The 19,100-nt window shown below is 41.0% G+C and overlaps 2 protein-coding genes across 4 annotated transcripts in view; one reads left to right on the forward strand and one right to left on the reverse strand.

Annotated features, from left to right (window-relative positions):
- The first annotated feature begins 857 nt into the window (after positions 1-857).
- On the forward strand, positions 858-10,302 carry LOC139388032 (protein C1orf43-like). 3 transcript variants are annotated; one of them, XR_011629246.1, is made up of 8 exons: positions 867-1,132; positions 3,797-3,898; positions 3,985-4,084; positions 5,827-5,880; positions 6,306-6,472; positions 8,504-8,562; positions 8,660-9,631; positions 9,785-10,302. XR_011629246.1 is itself a non-coding variant. In XM_071134538.1 (7 exons), exons 1-7 carry the CDS (start codon positions 1,070-1,072, stop codon positions 8,868-8,870), a joined length of 756 nt encoding a protein of 251 aa, XP_070990639.1. In that variant the 5' UTR covers positions 858-1,069; the 3' UTR covers positions 8,871-10,302. The 3 variants fall into 3 exon arrangements, 2 of the variants coding, with proteins under 2 accessions (XP_070990639.1, XP_070990631.1); XM_071134538.1 differs by having other exon boundaries at positions 858-1,132; positions 8,660-10,302; XM_071134530.1 differs by having other exon boundaries at positions 886-1,132; positions 8,642-10,302.
- A 1,989-nt stretch (positions 10,303-12,291) lies between these two features.
- The window catches only part of LOC139388071 (tuftelin-like), a 30,195-nt gene continuing 23,386 nt past the window's right edge, over positions 12,292-19,100 (reverse strand). Inside the window, exons 10-12 of the mRNA XM_071134597.1 lie at positions 16,561-16,644; positions 14,872-14,966; positions 12,292-13,686 (exon numbers count right to left, since the gene is read on the reverse strand). Of these exons, the coding sequence (XP_070990698.1) occupies positions 13,614-13,686; positions 14,872-14,966; positions 16,561-16,644 (252 nt within the window). The 3' untranslated portion in view covers positions 12,292-13,613. The remainder of the gene's footprint in view (positions 13,687-14,871; positions 14,967-16,560; positions 16,645-19,100) is intronic.

Consider the following 19,100-nt stretch of genomic DNA (forward strand, 5'->3'; position numbering starts at 1 on the left):
AGTGTGTCAGCAGTTCCTGCAAGAGGAAGGCATTGATGCTATGGACTGGCCCGCCCGTTCCCCAGACCTGAATCCAATTGAGCACATCTGGGATATCTTGTCTCGCTCCATCCACCAACGCCACGTTGCACCAGAGACTGTCCAGGAGTTGGCGGATGCCTTAGTCCTCTTCTGGGAGGAGATCCCTCAGGAGACCATCCGCCACCTCATCAGGAGCATGCCCAGGCGTTGTAGGGAGGTCATACAGGCACGTGGAGGCCACACACACTACTGAGCCTCATTTTGACTTGTTTTAAGGACATTACATAAAAGTTGGATCAGCCTGTAGTGTGGTTTTCCACTTTAATTTTGAGTGTGACTCCAAATCCAGACCTCCATGTGTTGATAAATTTGATTTCCATTGATAATTTTTGTGTGATTTTGTTGTCAGCACATTCAACTATGTAAAGAAAAAAGTATTTAATAAGAATATTTCATTCATTCAGATCTAGGATGTGTTATTTTAGTGTTCACTTAATTTTTTTGAGCAGTGTATATATATCACCAAAAAACAAAAAAAGATAAAAAATATGTTTATGCAGAAACAGTTCAGTTTCAGGAGATGCCAATTCAGATAAATGGTTTGCTTGCTTGGCAGTTCAATGTTTGTATAGGCCATTGTATAGGCTAGGCACCATCTCTGTTGACCACTACCCAAAAACATTAGCTGTAAATGGAATGTTTTGGTGTCAGAGGCCCGGGGGTTTTGCTTTGAGAGATTTCCCACCCAGCCAAGCAATAATTAATAGGGGAAACACTGTTGAGTCAGAGAAATCAGATGGGTGCTACACATTGGTAATGGATGAGGAGAGTTTCTGTTTCCACCCATGTACACGTGACAATCCCGGATGTCAACAAACGATATCAACAACAGGGAAGTGTCAACGCTTCGTTGTTACAGATTTTCCAATGGATTAACCGACATTTGATAATTAATTAATGTTACAGTCACTCGTGTACATTCTGAAAGGAACTATGAGTGAGTTCTGTTGATTCTACGCTAGTTTAGCATTTGACGAAGACTTTCAACATGAGGTCCGATTCTCCTCTCTCCAGCGTCAACGTAGTGCTTGTTATGGCCTACGGAAGTCTGGTAAGTCTTAAATGAATGTGTTCTCGTGTTTTTCCTTAATATAAAGAATGCTTGACAAAACTAGCTAGCTGTTGCGTTTCTCAGGACTCCTGTGTAATGTAATGGAATTAGCTTGCTAGCTACAGTATAGAGACAGGCAACACAGCAGAAGTGTCAATCAAGGTGTAACAAAAAACAGGTTATATGACAGGCAATGAAGACGAACTGGGCACTTGTACGGAAAGCACACAACACAGTAAAATATAGCTAGCTTTTATTAAAGGGATAATTCACCCAAATTACACAATGACACGTTGGTTTCCTTACCCTGTAAGGTATGACAGCAATCCACGCCTTGGTTTTATTTCCCTTGCTTTGGTTTTGTTTCCTAATGCTAATCTTTTAGTATTTGTGGCACAAACCCCATTTCAATGGTACCGATGTTAGCATTTTTTTTGCGCATCACGTCCAAATCATCCGAAAGTATCTCAAAATGGTTCTGAAGCTCATCAAAGTCAATTATAGATGATTTGAACATGCTAAATGGGATTTGTGTCACTAATGCATTTGCAAACAGTGCCAGGGAAACTTAACTAAAGCATTGATTTCGGTCATACCATAGACTGCTTACAGGGTATTGACACCAAAATGTCATTTTGTAATTTGGGTGAACTAAGAATGTATCTACTGTGGACAGGGTTTACGTGAGATTTTAGGTTCAAAACGTTTTGCAACGGAATCCGACTAATGAATACCCCCAAGTGGAAGTGCATTCTCTAGATAGAGATGGTGCAACGGTGTAATCACCTGCAACTAATCATAAAACAATAATTCAAAGGGACCAATAAGATGACAGTTACAAATCATATGATTACTGTAGTTGACTTTGAGGCCCCTCCACCCGGTTACAGTACATGCAAGCTGTGTCAGTGTATGCTGAACAAAAATATAAACGCAACAATTTCAAAGATTTGACTGAGTTACAGTTCATATATGGAAATCAGTCAATTTAAATACATTCAATAGGCCCTAATCTATGGATTTCACATGACTGGGAATAAAGATATACATCTGTTGGTCACAAATAACTTTTAAAATATGTAGTGGCGTGGATCAGAAAACCAGTCAGTATCTGATGTGACCACCATTTGCCTCATGCAGAGCGACACTGTTGATTGTGGCCTTTGGAATGTTGTCCCACTTCACTTCAATGGCTGAACGAAGTTGCAGGATATTGGCGGCAACTGAAACACGTTATCGTACACATCGATCCAGAGCATCCAAACATGGTGATATGTCTGGTGAGTATGCAGGCCATGGAAGAACTGGGACATGTTTAGCCTCCAGGATTTGTGTACAGATCCTTGCGACATGGTGCTGTGCATTATCATGCTGAAACATGAGGTCATGGTGGTGGATGAATGACACAACAATGGGCCTCAGGATCTTGTCACGGTATCGCTGTGCATTCAATATAATGCAATTGTGTTCATTGTCCATGGTTAGAGCATTGGGCCAGTAACCGAAAGGTTACTAGATCGAATCCCCGAGTTGACAAGGTAAAAATCTGTCGTTCTGCACCTGAACAAGGCAGTTAACCCACTGATCCTAGGCCGTCATTGTAAATAAGAAGTTGTTCTTAACTGACTTGCCTAGTTAAATAAAAAAAAAAAAAAAATGATGCCTGCTCATACCATAACCCCAATGCCACCATGGGGCAGTCTATTCACAACATTGACATAAGCAAACCGCTGGCCCACACAACGCCTTACAGGTGGTCTTGCGGTTGTGAGGCCGGTTGGACTTACTGCCAAATTCTCTAAAGCGATGTTGGAAGTGGCTCATGGTAGAGAAATTAACATTACATTATCTGGCAACAGCTCTGGTGGACAATCCTGCAGTCAGCATGCCAATTTCACGCTCCCTCAACTTGAGACACCTGTGGCATTGTGTTGTGTGACAAAATGGCACATTTTAGAGTGGCCTTTTCTTGTCCCCAGCACAAGGTGCAACTGTGTAATGATCATGCTGTTTAATCAGCTTCTTGATATGCCACACCTGTCAGGTGGATGGATTGTATTGGCAAAGAAGAAATGCTCACTAACAGGGTTGTAAACAAATTTGTACACAATTATTTCTGGGACATGGGACCAACACTTTACATGTTGCATTTATATTTTTGTTCAGTGTATATCTTGCTTGTCAAATTCTATATTGTGTCACCCCCTTCTAGAACATACTCCTCTGGATAGGTTGATGTCTCTTCCAGGACATACTCCTCTGGATAGGTTGATGTCTCTTCCAGGACATACTCCTCTGGATAGGTTGATCTCTCTTCTAGGACATACTCCTCTGGATAGGTTGATCTCTCTTCTAGGACATACTCCTCTGGATAGGTTGATCTCTCTTCTAGGACATACTCCTCTGGATAGATTGATGTCTCTTCCAGGACATACTCCTCTGGATAGGTTGATCTCTCTTCTAGGACATACTCCTCTGGATAGGTTGATGTCTCTTCTAGGACATACTCCTCTGGATAGGTTGATCTCTCTTCTAGGACATACTCCTCTGGATAGGTTGATCTCTCTTCTAGGACATACTCCTCTGGATAGGTTGATGTCTCTTCTAGAACATACTCCTCTGGATAGGTTGACGTCTCTAATGTACAGAGGTCTGTGTCTCCAGGTGTTTGTGCTGCTGTTCATCTTTGTGAAGAGGCAGATCATGCGCTTCGCCATGAAGTCTCGTAGAGGACCACATGTACCCTTGGGCCACAACGCTCCAAAGGTAAGACACACACACACTCAGTCTGACTTATTTTTAACATGATTTTTCTATACGTGTTAATTTTCTCTCCTTCCTGTGTCCTTTAGGAGCTGAGACAGGAGATAGACTGTGGTCTGTCCAAGGTTCAGGAGATCCGCTTTGAGCCCCGCCTGCTGTCTGAACAGGACGACAGACTACAGAGTGGCGGTGAGAGAACATATACACATACAGTGCCTTGCGAAAGTATTCGGCCCCCCTGAACTTTGCGACCTTTTGCCACATTTCAGGCTTCAAACATAAAGATATAAAACTGTATTTTTTTGTGAAGAATCAACAACAAGTGGGACACAATCATGAAGTGGAACGACATTTATTGGATATTTCAAACTTTTTTAACAAATCAAAAACTGAAAAATTGGGCGTGCAAAATTATTCAGCCCCCTTAAGTTAATACTTTGTAGCGCCACCTTTTGCTGCGATTACAGCTGTAAGTCGCTTGGGGTATGTCTCTATCAGTTTGGCACATCGAGAGACTGACATTTTTTCCCATTCCTCCTTGCAAAACAGCTTGAGCTCAGTGAGGTTGGATGGAGAGCATTTGTGAACAGCAGTTTTCAGTTATTTCCACAGATTCTCGATTGGATTCAGGTCTGGACTTTGACTTGGCCATTCTAACACCTGGATATGTTTATTTTTGAACCATTCCATTGTAGATTTTGCTTTATGTTTTGGATCATTGTCTTGTTGGAAGACAAATCTCCATCCCAGTCTCAGGTCTTTTGCAGACTCCATCAGGTTTTCTTCCAGAATGGTCCTGTATTTGGCTCCATCCATCTTCCCATCAATTTTAACCATCTTCCCTGTCCCTGCTGAAGAAAAGCATGCCCAAACCATGATGCTGCCACCACCATGTTTGACAGTGGGGATGGTGTGTTCAGGGGGATGAGCTGTGTTGCTTTTACGCCAAACATAACATTTTGCATTGTTGCCAAAAAGTTCAATTTTGGTTTCATCTGACCAGAGCACCTTCTTCCACATGTTTGGTGTGTCTCCCAGGTGGCTTGTGGCAAACTTTAAACAACACTTTTTATGGATATCTTTAAGAAATGGCTTTCTTCTTGCCACTCTTCCATAAAGGCCAGATTTGTGCAATATACGACTGATTGTTGTCCTATGGACAGAGTTTCCCACCTCAGCTGTAGATCTCTGCAGTTCATCCAGAGTGATCATGGGCCTCTTGGCTGCATCTCTGATCAGTCTTCTCCTTGTATGAGCTGAAAGTTTAGAGGGACGGCCAGGTCTTGGTAGATTTGCAGTGGTCTGATACTCCTTCCATTTCAATATTATCGCTTGCACAGTGCTCCTTGGGATGTTTAAAGCTTGGGAAATCTTTTTGTATCCAAATCCGGCTTTAAACTTCTTCACAACAGTATCTCGGACCTGCCTGGTGTGTTCCTTGTTCTTCATGATGCTCTCTGCGCTTTTAACGGACCTCTGAGACTATCACAGTGCAGGTGCATTTATACGGAGACTTGATTACACACAGGTGGATTGTATTTATCATCATTAGTCATTAAAGGTCAACATTGGATCATTCAGAGATCCTCACTGAACTTCTGGAGAGAGTTTGCTGCACTGAAAGTAAAGGGGCTGAATAATTTTGCACGCCCAATTTTTCAGTTTTTGATTTGTTAAAAAAGTTTGAAATATCCAAATAAATGTCGTTCCACTTCATGATTGTGTCCCACTTGTTGTTGATTCTTCACAAAAAAATACAGTTTTATATCTTTATGTTTGAAGCCTGAAATGTGGCAAAAGGTCGCAAAGTTCAAGGGGGCCGAATACTTTCGCAAGGCACTGTACATCATGTAGATATCTTTTCTACCCATTCTACAGCTACAGTAGCCCTCTGTGAACTAAAAAAGATGATCTATGTGTGTGTTTTTCAGGTTGCTATGACTACCTATACAGAATGAGGGCACTAGATGCCATAAGAGACTCTGGTAAGTCCTCTCCTGCTGTTTCACCCTGGCCTGTACTTCTCACTGTCATCATGCCAGTCCAACAGCACTCCCTGCTGGGGCATTATGTAGTAACTATGGTATACTCAGTGCTGTTCTTGTGCACGACGCAACGCGGAGATACAACCCTTAGCCGTGGTATATTGGCCATATACCACAAACCCCCGAGGAGCCCTGTTGCTATTATAAACTGGTTTCCAATGTAATTAGAACAGTAAAAATACATGTTTTGTCATACCTGTGGTATACCACGGCTTTCAGCCAATCAGCATGCAGGGCTCGAACCACCCAGTTTATAATGCTGCACATCCTCTTCACCTAATGTACTACCTTATAAATCAGTGGTCTTCGACCTCTAGATCCATAACTCCAATTTGATCATAAAATATCTTCTCATCTCCTGTCAGATATTCCGTTCAGTGAGTTGGGAGGGACTCCCACAGCTGTGACAGGGAGGAGATTCCGCGCCTGGCTTCTCGATCTGAGGAGTTCCCATTCCCTGTTCTGCAGCAGCCGTAGTTCCCTCATAGACACACTGCTGGAGGGCTACCACAACGCTCGCCACGGCACCGGGGTCAGTGTGTCTCTATTTTATCTGGGGGAGAGAAACATGCCTGTGTCTGCACGACACTGTGTCTGCCACTTACTGAGTGGTCTATAGTAGAGGTCGACCGATTATGATTTTTCAATGCCGATAACGATTATTGGAGGACCCAAAAAAGCCGATACCGATTAATCGGCCAATTTTTAAATACTGAATGAACACTTTTATTTTAACTTATTATAATACATCAATAAAATCAATTTAGCCTTAAATAATGAAACATGTTCAATTTGGTTTAAATAATGCAAAAACAAAGTGTTGGAGAAGTAAAAGTGCAATATGTGCCATGTAAAAAAGCTAACGTTTAAGTTCCTTGCTCAGACCATGAGAACATATGAAAGCTGATGGTTCCTTTTAACATGAGCCTTCAATATTTCCAGGTAAGAAGTTTTAGGTTGAGGTTATTATAGGAATTATAGGACTATTTCTCTCTATACCATTTGTATTTCATATACCTTTGACTATTGGATGTTCTTATAGGCACTTTAGTATTGCCAGTGTAACAGTATAGCTTCCGTCCCTCTCCTCGCTCCTACCTGGGCTCGAACCAGGAACACATCGACAACAGCCACCCTCGAAGCAGCGTTACCCATGCAGAGCAAGGGGAACAACTAGTCCAAGTCTCAGAGCGAGTGACGTTTGAAACGCTATTAGCGTGCACCCCGCTAACTAGCTAGCCATTTCACATCGGTTACACCAACCTAATCTCGGGAGTTGATAGGCTTGAAGTCATAAACAGCGCAATGCTTGAAGAGCTGCTGGCAAACGCACGAAAGTGCTGTTTGAATGAATGCTTACGAGCCTGCTGCTGCCTACCACCGCTCAGTCAGACTGCTCTATCAAATCATAGACTTAATTATAACATAATAACACACAGAAATACGAGCCTTAGGTCATTAATATGGTAAAATCCGGAAACTATAATTTTGAAAATAAAACGTTTATTCTTTCAGTGAAATACGGAACCATTCCGTATTTTATCTAACGGGTGGCATCCACAAGTCTAAATATTCCTGTTACATTGCACAACCTTCAATACTATTTCATAATTACGTAAAATTCTGGCAAATTAGTTCGCAACGAGCCAGGCAGCCCAAACTGTTGCATATACCCTGACTCTGCGTGCAATGAACGCAAGAGGTGACACAATTTCCCTTGTTTAATATTGCCTGCTAACATGAATTTCTTTTAACTAAATATGCAGGTTTAAAAATATATACTTCTATGTATTGATTTTAAGAAAGGCATTGGTGTTTATGGTTAGGTACATTCGTTCAACGATTGTTCTTTTTTCGCAAATGCGTTTTTGTTAAATCATCCCCCGTTTGGCGAAGTTGGCTGTCTTTGTTAGGAAGAAATGGTCTTCACACAGTTCGCAACGAGCCAGGCACCCAAACTGCTGCGTATACCCTGACTCTGTTGCACAGAACGCAAGAGAAGTGACACAATTTCTCTAGTTAAAAAAATTCATGTTAACAGGCAATATTAACTAAATATGCAGGTTTAAAAATATATACTTGTGTATTGATTTTAAGAAAGGCGTTGATGTTTATGGTTAGGTACACATTGGTGCAACGACAGTGCTTTTTTCGCGAATGCGCTTGTTAAATCACCCGTTTGGTGAAATAGGCTATGATTCAATGATAAATTAACAGGCACCGCATCGATTATATGCAACGCAGGACAAGCTAGATAAACTAATAATATCATCAACCATGTGTAGTTAACTAGTGATTATGTTAAGATTGATTGTTTTTTATAAGATACGTTTAATGCTAGCTAGCACCTTACCTCCTTGCTGCACTCGCATAACAGGTAGTAAGCCTGCCACGCAGTCTCCTCATGGAGTGCAATGTAATCAGCCATGATCGGTGTCCAAAAATACCGATTACCGATTGTTATGAAAACTTGAAATCGGCCCCAATTAATCGGCCATTCCGATTAATCTGTCGACCTCTAGTCTATAGTGTGTGACTCCTGTCTGTCTCTCTGTGTCTGAAGGTGTTTGGAGAAGCAGAGTTTGTCAAATACAAGGAAGCCCTGAACGAACTGGCCTCTGTGTGAGTATAGACACACTGCCATTTATCTAAGCACTACTCATGTGTTTTAATGGAAGTTTTTCAAGTTTGACTCTAGTAGTTATTATTCTCTCCCCAGTGTGAAGAGCCACTCCAGCTCCACCAGTCTGGACCAGCATCACCAGTTAGCAGCTAAAGACCTGACTAGTACCCCAGAGCCCACCCCCCCCTCTCCCCCCTCCCAGGTCACATACCTGCCGTCAGCTGGGCAACGCACCAAACGACCAAAACACTTCCTGGAACTCAAGAACTTTAAAGACAAGTACAACACCTTGGAAAGCACATTCTGAGAACTACAATCTCCTATGGCATAACACGAGAAACTACAATTCCCTACAGCATACCTTGAGAAACTTGCTGCCTCTGACAACTGCAACTCCGTAGAAAACAACCTGAAAACTACAACAACTCCTCTGCTACTACTTTAAATCTGTTTTGTTGTGACTCACTTTCCTTCTCTATTTCCAAAGTAGATGGCCTAGTGAAAAAAAAAATCTGTCGTTCTGCCCCTGAACAGGCAGTTAACCCACTGTTCCTATGCCGTCATTGTAAATAAGAATTTGTTCTTAACTGACTTGCCTAGTTAAATAAAGGTTCAATAAAACGGAAATGAAGGTAGTGATAAGTAGAGCTCCTGGAGGTGACAGATACTGGGGTTTGTGGTAAAAGAAGAGGTTGGTGAGTTAGTTTAGTGAGAGACTTGTTAGTGCCAGCAGAGAGAGAAGAGACTTGGTAGGGTTGGTACTTGGTACAGTTGGGAAGACTGGAGCACAGCAGGATTAACAGTAGCATAGCACAGCAGTATAGGAATGACAGTAACATTACGCTGCCTTGCTAGTCCTGAGGAAAAACACTGCCTACTATCTATCATGCATCTCACATAATAAATAGTGCACTAGATTTAAGCTTATTTGACGTTAAACATCGTTGTGAACTTTTGCACAGACTTTGCAGGTAGATTATCATGTAGGACTATGCAAAAGAGATGAGACCAGACAAGCTACATGCAGTTTCTATGCAGAATGCATTAATGCAGTGTTTCCCAAACTTGGTCCTGGGGACCCGAAGTTGTGCACGTTTTGGGTTTTGCCCTAGCACTACACAACTGACTCAAATAATCAACTAATCATCAAGCTTTGATTATTTGAATGAGCTGTGTCGTCCTAGAGCAGAACCTGAAACGTACATCTCTTGGGGTCCCCAGGACTGAGTTTGGGAAACGCTGCATTAATGCACAGTGTTATAGTAAGACTTGTTTATAATGTGTTCAGTGCTAACTAAGCTATTGATGGACTAACGTTATAGCAGACCAGCAATCCTCACAATGGCCCTGGAGAGCTACAGTACAGGCTGTGCAGGCTTTTGTTCCCGCCTAGCACTAACACACCTCCAATCAAGCTGATTAGTAGAATCCGGTTAGTCACTGTTGAGCTGGAAGAGTACAGAAGAACTATGGATTATTCCAGTATTACTGCTAGACATTTCCAGTATTATTGTCCTGTTGCCAGCACTTGTTTAGGGCAGAGCCATGTATTTACATATATATTGCTCTGGTTTAGGGCTAGTGTTACAAGGAAATGAACATGTTACCACGTCTGATGGTTGTCTATTTGCTGCATAAAAATGATTATACTTTTTAGATTGTACAATGTGTTGTTGCTGAAATCTGTTTTTGTATTCCATTTTTAAAGATAATTATTTAGAATAAAGCATTCATGTTAAGTGCCCTTTTTCTTGAATGGATGATGTTAATACAATTAAATCATTAAATTAGTATGTATGCATGGTTGAATACTAAAACCGTAATATATTCTTAATGAGTTGGCTATATAGCCTGGGTTCCAGTCCGATATATTTTTAATGAGGGGTAAGTTGGCTATAACGCCTGGGTTCCAGTCTGATATATTCATAATGAGGTGTGAGTTGGCTATATAGCCTGGGTTCTAGTCCAATATATTCTTAATGAGGTGTGAGTTGGCTATATAGCCTGGGTTCTAGTCCAATATATTCTTAATGAGGTGTGAGTTGGCTATATAGCCTGGGTTCTAGTCCAATATATTTTTAATGAGGGGTAAGTTGGCTATAACGCCTGGGTTCCAGTCTGATATATTCATAATGAGGTGTGAGTTGGCTATACAGCCTGGGCTCCAGTCTGATATATTCATAATGAGGTGTGAGTTGGCTATAAAGCCTGGGTTCCAGTCCGATATATTTTTAATGATGGGTAAGTTGGCTATAATCGCCTGGGTTCCAGTCAGTTTCTGCTTTAACCAATCCCCTCTCTCTTACAGCAGAAACGGACTGGTATGGTACCCAGGCTCATATGAATCGTCGGTGGAGTTATCTAAAGCACCTACAGATGTGGGACCAGGCTAGAGATTTATGGATGATTGTAGCACAATGTTCCTCCAATCAAATGTGAACAGCTTCAGAAGTGTGTTTGAATCTAATGAGTTTTGTGTATGACTGGGACCAGAGGAGGCTGGTGAGGAGATAATGGATAGAACTGAACGGTAACTAACATGAAAAATCAGGTGTTTGATTTGTTTAATACCATTCCATCCCAGCCATTACTATGGCCTGATAATAGTGCTGAACAGGCTGCTTTATGTTTTCATGGACTCCCCTGATCTATCCTCTGTGCATTGTAGTACATACTGCAGCTGCCATTCCATTAAAGTGGTACCACTGGGCCAGAGAGATTATTGACTGATGGTGATATCTTATGACATTGTTTTCATGGACATTTGAGATTCAACTCAATTCTAGTGGTGTAGGTTACATTTCTTCCCCAAGAACATTATACGTTGCTCATTTCTTTAATAGCCTTCAACTGTAAAAGGGGAACATGAACATCTGCCTTTTCTCCCAGCACTTGTTGGTCTATCATGTGACTCACCACCAGGGGGAAGACATTCACTATGCATAAACTACAGTACTGCTGCACTATACATAAACTACTGTAGTACACTATGCATAAACTACAGTACTGCACTATACATAAACTACATTACTGCACTATACATAAACTACATTACTGCACTATGCATAAACTACAGTATTGCACTATACATACGCTACAGTATTGCACTATGCATAAACTACAGTATTGCACTTTGCATAAGCTACAGTACTGCACTTTGCATAAACTACAGTACTGCACTATACATAAACTACAGTACTGCACTATACATAAACTACAGTATTGCACTATACATAAACTACAGTACTGCACTATACATAAACTACAGTATTGCACTATACATAAACTACAGTACTGCACTATACATAAACTACAGTACTGCACTATACATAAACTACAGTACTGCACTATACATACGCTACAGTACTGCACTATACATAAACTACAGTACTGCACTATACATAAACTACAGTACTGCACTATGCATGAACTACAGTACTGCACTATACATAAACTACAGTACTGCACTATGCATAAACTACAGTACTGCACTATGCATGAACTACAGTACTGCACTATGCATAAACTACAGTACTGCACTATACATAAACTACAGTACTGCACTATGCATGAACTACAGTACTGCACTATGCATAAACTACAGTACTGCACTATGCATGAAATACATAATATAGAAGTAAATTATAATAATGCATTTAGATGTAATATAGAAATGTGAATGAGAATATTTGACTCACTAGTACCCCCTCAAAAAACATTTTAAAAAATATAGTTTTTATATATTTATTAAAATAACTAAAACACAAAGTATATATGTTGTTAACACACACTAAAATGTCTACTGAAAATGGTTTCCCTAAAATGAAAGTTGTATTTTCACATAAATACATAAAGATGATTGTCACACACTAAGTGTCAGGCCAAACATTCCTGTCTGAAGGATAAAATTAACAAACAAATCCCAGAGTGAGACTACAGGGACATCAAAGAATACCACATAAACAAATAAATATAGTTATGTACAAAGCTGGTGACAGTGGATGAAACGTCAGGTAACTGAAATGCATGCAAAAATGTGGATCATGTCAACAAGACTTCTTGCAAGGTTAGTAAGTACTTGTCAGAATGAATCATCTTCATTCCCTTTAGACTTTAAAGTGACATCAGTATTGGTGAGGAAGACTTCTAATCCACACATACTAGACCAAACATCCCACTTTCTCAACGAACAAAATAACAAACATGGCCTTCATAACTTTGTATAAACCATGACACTTCACTGTGGCCGTTACGTGACCATAAAAGTATATTTACAAAAAGTCAAAGATTGTCTTCCTCCCTTTCAGGTGTCAAATAAAGAGGATTCTAACAGTGGACTCCAGGCCACAGACACAGGAAGTAGGTTAATGGGTTACAGAAGGGTTTGATGGAAAACTATATCCTCTATCCTTACTGTGTTTCTGCTTCTCCAATACCTATATAGTGTAGCAACACTCACTCGATCCTGCCTTGGTGCCATGGTAAAAATATGACAAACTGGTTGTGTTCTGATTAGTTTAATACAGATTTCTTACCCCCCCATCTCTCTCTTCGATCCCCCTCTCACTCATCGGCCATTTTATTTCTCTGTTATGGCCCAGCCTGGCACGGTTGCCTCCTCTCTGAGGCCAAAGACTCGGTCTGTTATCAGACCCTTACTAACCACAGGGTACTGCTATCACACTGTCTCTGGTCCTCTCTGTCAGTAGTAAAGTCCTTCAGACGGACTTCAACAGATGACAATAGATTATGACACTGAGTTAGAAAGAATAATCTGTCTGCTATGAATAAATAAATAGTTTCTTCCACCAGCCTCCTCTGACACACACACACTGCATAGTGTCCTATCGAAGGAGTGTGGCCATAGGTGGGTGATGGTCGTAGCTGGTGGTCAGTTGATGTGATGTTGTGGTCACCTCAGTTTAAACTTCATACGTGCATTGTGATGTTGGTGTGGTAGTAATGTGGTGGTGGTCTATTTCAGTCCGTTGTTGTTTAGCTTAGCAGGTTTGGTGTCGTTAGGTTAACCTTCTCCCTCGCTTTCACCAGTTCAGGACTTGGTCTCAATGATTTTGATGAAGGGAAGAGGCTTGTTGGACGAGTTGCTGGGCTTCAAAGGCTTACTGTGGAGGAGAGAGGGAGTAAGAGAGAGAACAGAGACAGAAAAGAGAGAGAAATGAGATTGATGCCAAGGTTTTACTCTGGGGAACACATTACTAGTGAACAGCTGAGGGACACTATGGGGATGTGCAGGGGTTAGAAGTGTGTGTGGAGGGCTGTGTGAGGTCAGGTGATGTTTCTGGTCAGTCAGGGGAATGAGGGGGCAGGTGTGTGGTGAGTTGGTGACAGGTCAGGTGTGTGTGGAAGGCTGTGTGAGGTCAGGTGATGTTTCTGGTCAGTCAGGGGAATGAGGGGGCAGGTGTGTGGTGAGTTGGTGACAGGTCAGGTGTGTGTGGAGGGCTGTGTGAGGTCAGGTGATGTTTCTGGTCAGTCAGGGGAATGAGGGGGCAGGTGTGTGGTGAGTTGGTGACAGATCAGGTGTGTGGTGAGTTGGTGACAGGTCAGGTGTGTGTGGAAGGCTGTGTGAGGTCAGGTGATGTTTCTGGTCAGTCAGGGGAATGAGGGGGCAGGTGTGTGGTGAGTTGGTGACAGATCAGGTGTGTGGAGACCTGTGTGAGGTCAGGTGATGTTTCTGGTCAGTCAGGGTAATGAGGGGCCAGGTGTGTGGTGAGTTGATGACAGGTCAGGCGTGTGGTGAGTTGATGACAGGTCAGGCGTGTGGTGAGTTGATGACAGGTCAGGTGTGTGGTGAGTTGATAACAGGTCAGGCGTGTGGTGAGTTGATGACAGGTCAGGCGTGTGGTGAGTTGATGACAGGTCAGGCGTGTGGTGAGTTGATGACAGGTCAGGTGTGTGGTGAGTTGATGACAGGTCAGGCGTGTGGTGAGTTGATGACAGGTCAGGCGGGTGGTGAGTTGATGACAGGTCAGGCGTGTGGTGAGTTGATGACAGGTCAGGTGTGTGGTGAGTTGATAACAGGTCAGGCGTGTGGTGAGTTGATGACAGGTCAGGCGGGTGGTGAGTTGATGACAGGTCAGGCGTGTGGTGAGTTGATGACAGGTCAGGCGTGTGGTGAGTTGATGACAGGTCAGGCGTGTGGTGAGTTGATGACAGGTCAGGCGGGTGGTGAGTTGATGACAGGTCAGGCGGGTGGTGAGTTGATGACAGGTCAGGCATGTGGTGAGTTGATGACAGGTCAGGCGTGTATGATGGGTGTGTGTCTGCCTGAGTTACTGGACGTGAATTACCTGTAGACAATCTGGGCGTGGCGGTCTGATGAGAGGTGCGAGTTTGACCTTTCACCTCCCAAGAAGTAGTCCATCTGATCATGCATCTCCCGGTTCTAAACACACACACACACACACACAGTTGAAAGTTTACATACACTTAGGTTGGAGTCATTAAAACTCGTTTTTCAACCACTCCACAAATTTCTTGTTAACAAACTATAGTTTTGGCAAGTCATGACACAGGTAATGTTTCCAACAATTGTTTACAGACAGATTATTTCACTTATAATTCACTGTGTCTCAATTCCAGTGGGTCAGACGTTTACATACACTAAGTTGACTGTGCCTTTAAACAGCTTGGAAAATTCCAGAAAATTATGTCATGGCTTTAGAAGCTTCTGATAGGCTAATTGACATAATTTGAGTCAATTGGAGGTGTACCTGTGGATGTATTTCAAGGTCTACCTTTAAACTCAGTGCCTCTTTGCTTGACATCATTGGAAAATCAAAAGAAATCAGCCAAGACCTCAGAAAAAACATTGTAGACCTCCACAAGTCTGGTTCATCCTTGGGGGCAATTTCTAAATGCCTGAAGGTACCACGTTCATCTGTACAAACAATAGTACGCAAGTATAAACACCATGGGACCACGCAGCCATCATACCGCTCAGGAAGGAAACGCGTTCTGTCTCCTAGAGATGAACGTACTTTGGTGTGAAAAGTGCAAATCAATCCTAGAACAACAGCAAAGGACCTTGTGAAGATGCTGGAGGAAACAGGTACAAAAGTATCTAAATCCACAGTAAAACGAGTCCTATATCGACATAACCTGAAAGGCTGCTCAGCAAGGAAGAAGCCACTGCTTGAAAACCGCCATAAAAAAGCCAGACACGAGGGTGGCAGCATCATGTTGTGGGGGTGTTTTGCTGCAGGAGGGACTGGTGCACTTCACAAAATAGATGGCATCATGAGGCAGGAAAATGATGTGGATATATTGAAGCAACATCTCAAGACATCAGACATCATTAACTTTCAAGTTAAAGCTTGGTCGCAAATGGGTCTTCCAAATGGACAATGACCCCAAGCATACTTCCAAAGTTGTGGCAAAATGGCTTAAGGACAACAAAGTCAAGGTAGTGGAGTGGCCATCACAATGCCCTGACCTAGAAAATGTGTGGACAGAACTGAAAAAGCATGTGTGAGCAAGGAGGCCTAGAAACTCGACTGAGTTACACCAGCTCTGTCAGGACAAATGGGCCAAAATTCACCCAAATTACTGTAGGAAGCTTGTGGAAGGCTACCCGAAACATTTGACTTAAGTTAAACAATTTAAAGGCAATGCTACCAAATACTAATTGAGTGTATGCAAACTTCTGAACGACTAAGGAATGTGATGAAAGAAATAAAAGCTGAAAAAAATCTCTACTACTATTATTCTGACATTTCACATTCTTAAAATAAAGTGGTGATCCTAACTGACCTAAAACAGGGAATTCTTACTAGGATTAAATGTCAGGAATTGTGAAAAACTGATTTGAAATCTATTTGACTAAAGTGTATGTAAACTTCCAACTTCAACTGTAGCGTCAGAGGTTGGAGGAAGTCAAACCATACTTTGTGTTGCAGGCATAAAAGACTACAGTTCAGAGCTACAGTAGCTGGTGAACAAAAGACTACAAATCCCAGGTATGGTTAGTTGGTACTGACCTCTGCCTCCAGGAAAGCCACCTTCTCCTCCAGATCTCTGATGACACGGTCCCTCTCCTGGATCACCATACGAGAGTTCTGCAGCTGTACACACACACAGCCACAGCCATGTTATATTCCTGGTATAGTCCTGTTATAGCATGTTATAGTACTGTTATAGCATGTTATAAGTCCCGTTATAGTCCTGTTATAGCATGTTATAGTTCTGTTTCAGCATGTTATAGTACTGTTACAGCATGTTATAGTCCTGTTATAGCATGTTATAGTCCTGTTATAACATGTTATAGTCCTGTTGTAGCATGTTATAGTACTGTTACAGCATGCTAGTCCTGTTATAGCATGTTATCGTCCCGTTATATTCCTGTTATAGCATGTTATTGTCCCGTTATAGCATGTTATAATCCTGTTATAGCATGTTATAGTACTGTTATAGTCCTGTTACCGCATGTTATAGTCCTGTTACAGCATGGTATAGTACTGTTATAGCATGTTATAAGTCCCGTTATAGTCCTGTTATAGCATGTTATAGTTCTGTTACAGCATGTTATAGTCCTGTTATAGCATGTTATAGCATGTTATAGTACTGTTATAGTCCTGTTACCGCATGCTATAGTCCTGTTACAGCATGTTACAACATGTTATAGTCCTGTTACAGCATGTTATAGTCCTGTTAGTCCTGTTACAGCATGTTATACTCCTGTTACAGCATGTTATAGTCCTGTTACAGCATGTTATAGTCCTGTTATAGCATGTTATAGTACTGTTACAGCATGTTATAGTGCTGTTACAACATGTTATAGTCCTGTTAAAGTATGTTATAGTCCTGTTGCAGCATGTTATAGTCCTGTTACAGCATGTTATAGTCCTGTTACAACATGTTATAGTCCTGTTACAGCATGTTATAGTCCTGTTACAACATGTTATAGTACTGTTACAGCATGTTATAGTCATGTTACAGCATGTTATAGTCCTGTTATAGTCCTGTTATAGCATGTTATAGTCCCATTATAGTCCTGTTATAACATGTTATAGTCCTGTTAATGCATGTTATAGTCCTGTTATGGCATGTTATAAGTCCCGTTATAGTACTGTTATAGCATGTTATAGTTCTGTTACAGCATGTTATAGTCCTGTTATAGCATGTTATAGTCCTGTTATAGCATGTTATAGTACTGTTATAGTCCTGTTACCGCATGCTATAGTCCTGTTACAGCATGTTACAACATGTTATAGTCCTGTTACAGCATGTTATAGTCCTGTTAGTCCTGTTACAGCATGTTATACTCCTGTTACAGCATGTTATAGTCCTGTTACAGCATGTTATAGTACTGTTACAGCATGTTATAGTGCTGTTACAACATGTTATAGTCCTGTTAAAGTATGTTATAGTCCTGTTGCAGCATGTTATAGTCCTGTTACAGCATGTTATAGTACTGTTACAGCATGTTATAGTCATGTTACAGCATGTTATAGTCCTGTTATAGTCCTGTTATAGCATGTTATAGTCCCATTATAGTCCTGTTATAACATGTTATAGTCCTGTTAATGCATGTTATAGTCCTGTTATAGCATGTTATAAGTCCCGTTATAGTACTGTTATAGCATGTTATAAGTCCCGTTATAGTCCTGTTATAGCATGTTATAGTTCTGTTATAACATGTTATAGTACTGTTACAGCATGTTATAGTCCTGTTAAAGCATGTTATAGTCCTGTAATAGCATGTTATAGTCCTGTTAAAGCATGTTATAGTCTTGTTAAAGCATGTTATAGTCCTGTTATAGCATGTTATATTCCTTTCATAGCATGTTATAGTCCTGTTATAGCATGTTATAGTCCTGTTATAACATGTTATAGTCCTGTTAAAGCATGTTATAGTCCTGTTAAAACATGTTATAGTCTTGTTATAGCTAGTTATAACATGTTATAGTTCTGTTATAGCATGTTATAGTCCTGTTATAGCATGTTATAGTCCTGTTAAAACTTGTTATAGTCATGTTATAGCATGTTATATTCCTTTCATAGCATGTTATAGTCCTGTTATAGCATGTTATAGTCCTGTTATAACATGTTATAGTCCTGTTAAAGCATGTTATAGTCCTGTTAAAACATGTTATAGTCTTGTTATAGCTAGTTATAACATGTTATAGTTCTGTTATAGCATGTTATAGTCCTGTTATAGCATGTTATAGTCCTGTTAAAACATGTTATAGTCATGTTATAGCATGTTATATTCCTTTCATAGCATGTTATAGTCCTGTTATAGCATGTTATAGTCCTGTTATAACATGTTATAGTCCTGTTAAAGCATGTTATAGTCCTGTTATAGCATGTTATAGTCCTGTTAAAGCATGTTATAGTCTTGTTATAGCTAGTTATAACATGTTATAGTCCTGTTAAAGCATGTTATAGTCCTGTTAAAGCATGTTATAGTCCTGTTATAGCATGTTATAGTCCTGCTATAGCATGTTATAGTCCTGTTATAGCATGTTATAGTCCTGTTATAGTTCTGTTATAACATGTTATAGTCCTGTTATAACAT

This window comes from Oncorhynchus clarkii, chromosome 3, assembly GCF_045791955.1.
Source record: "Oncorhynchus clarkii lewisi isolate Uvic-CL-2024 chromosome 3, UVic_Ocla_1.0, whole genome shotgun sequence".
Taxonomy (NCBI): Eukaryota; Metazoa; Chordata; class Actinopteri; order Salmoniformes; family Salmonidae; genus Oncorhynchus; species Oncorhynchus clarkii.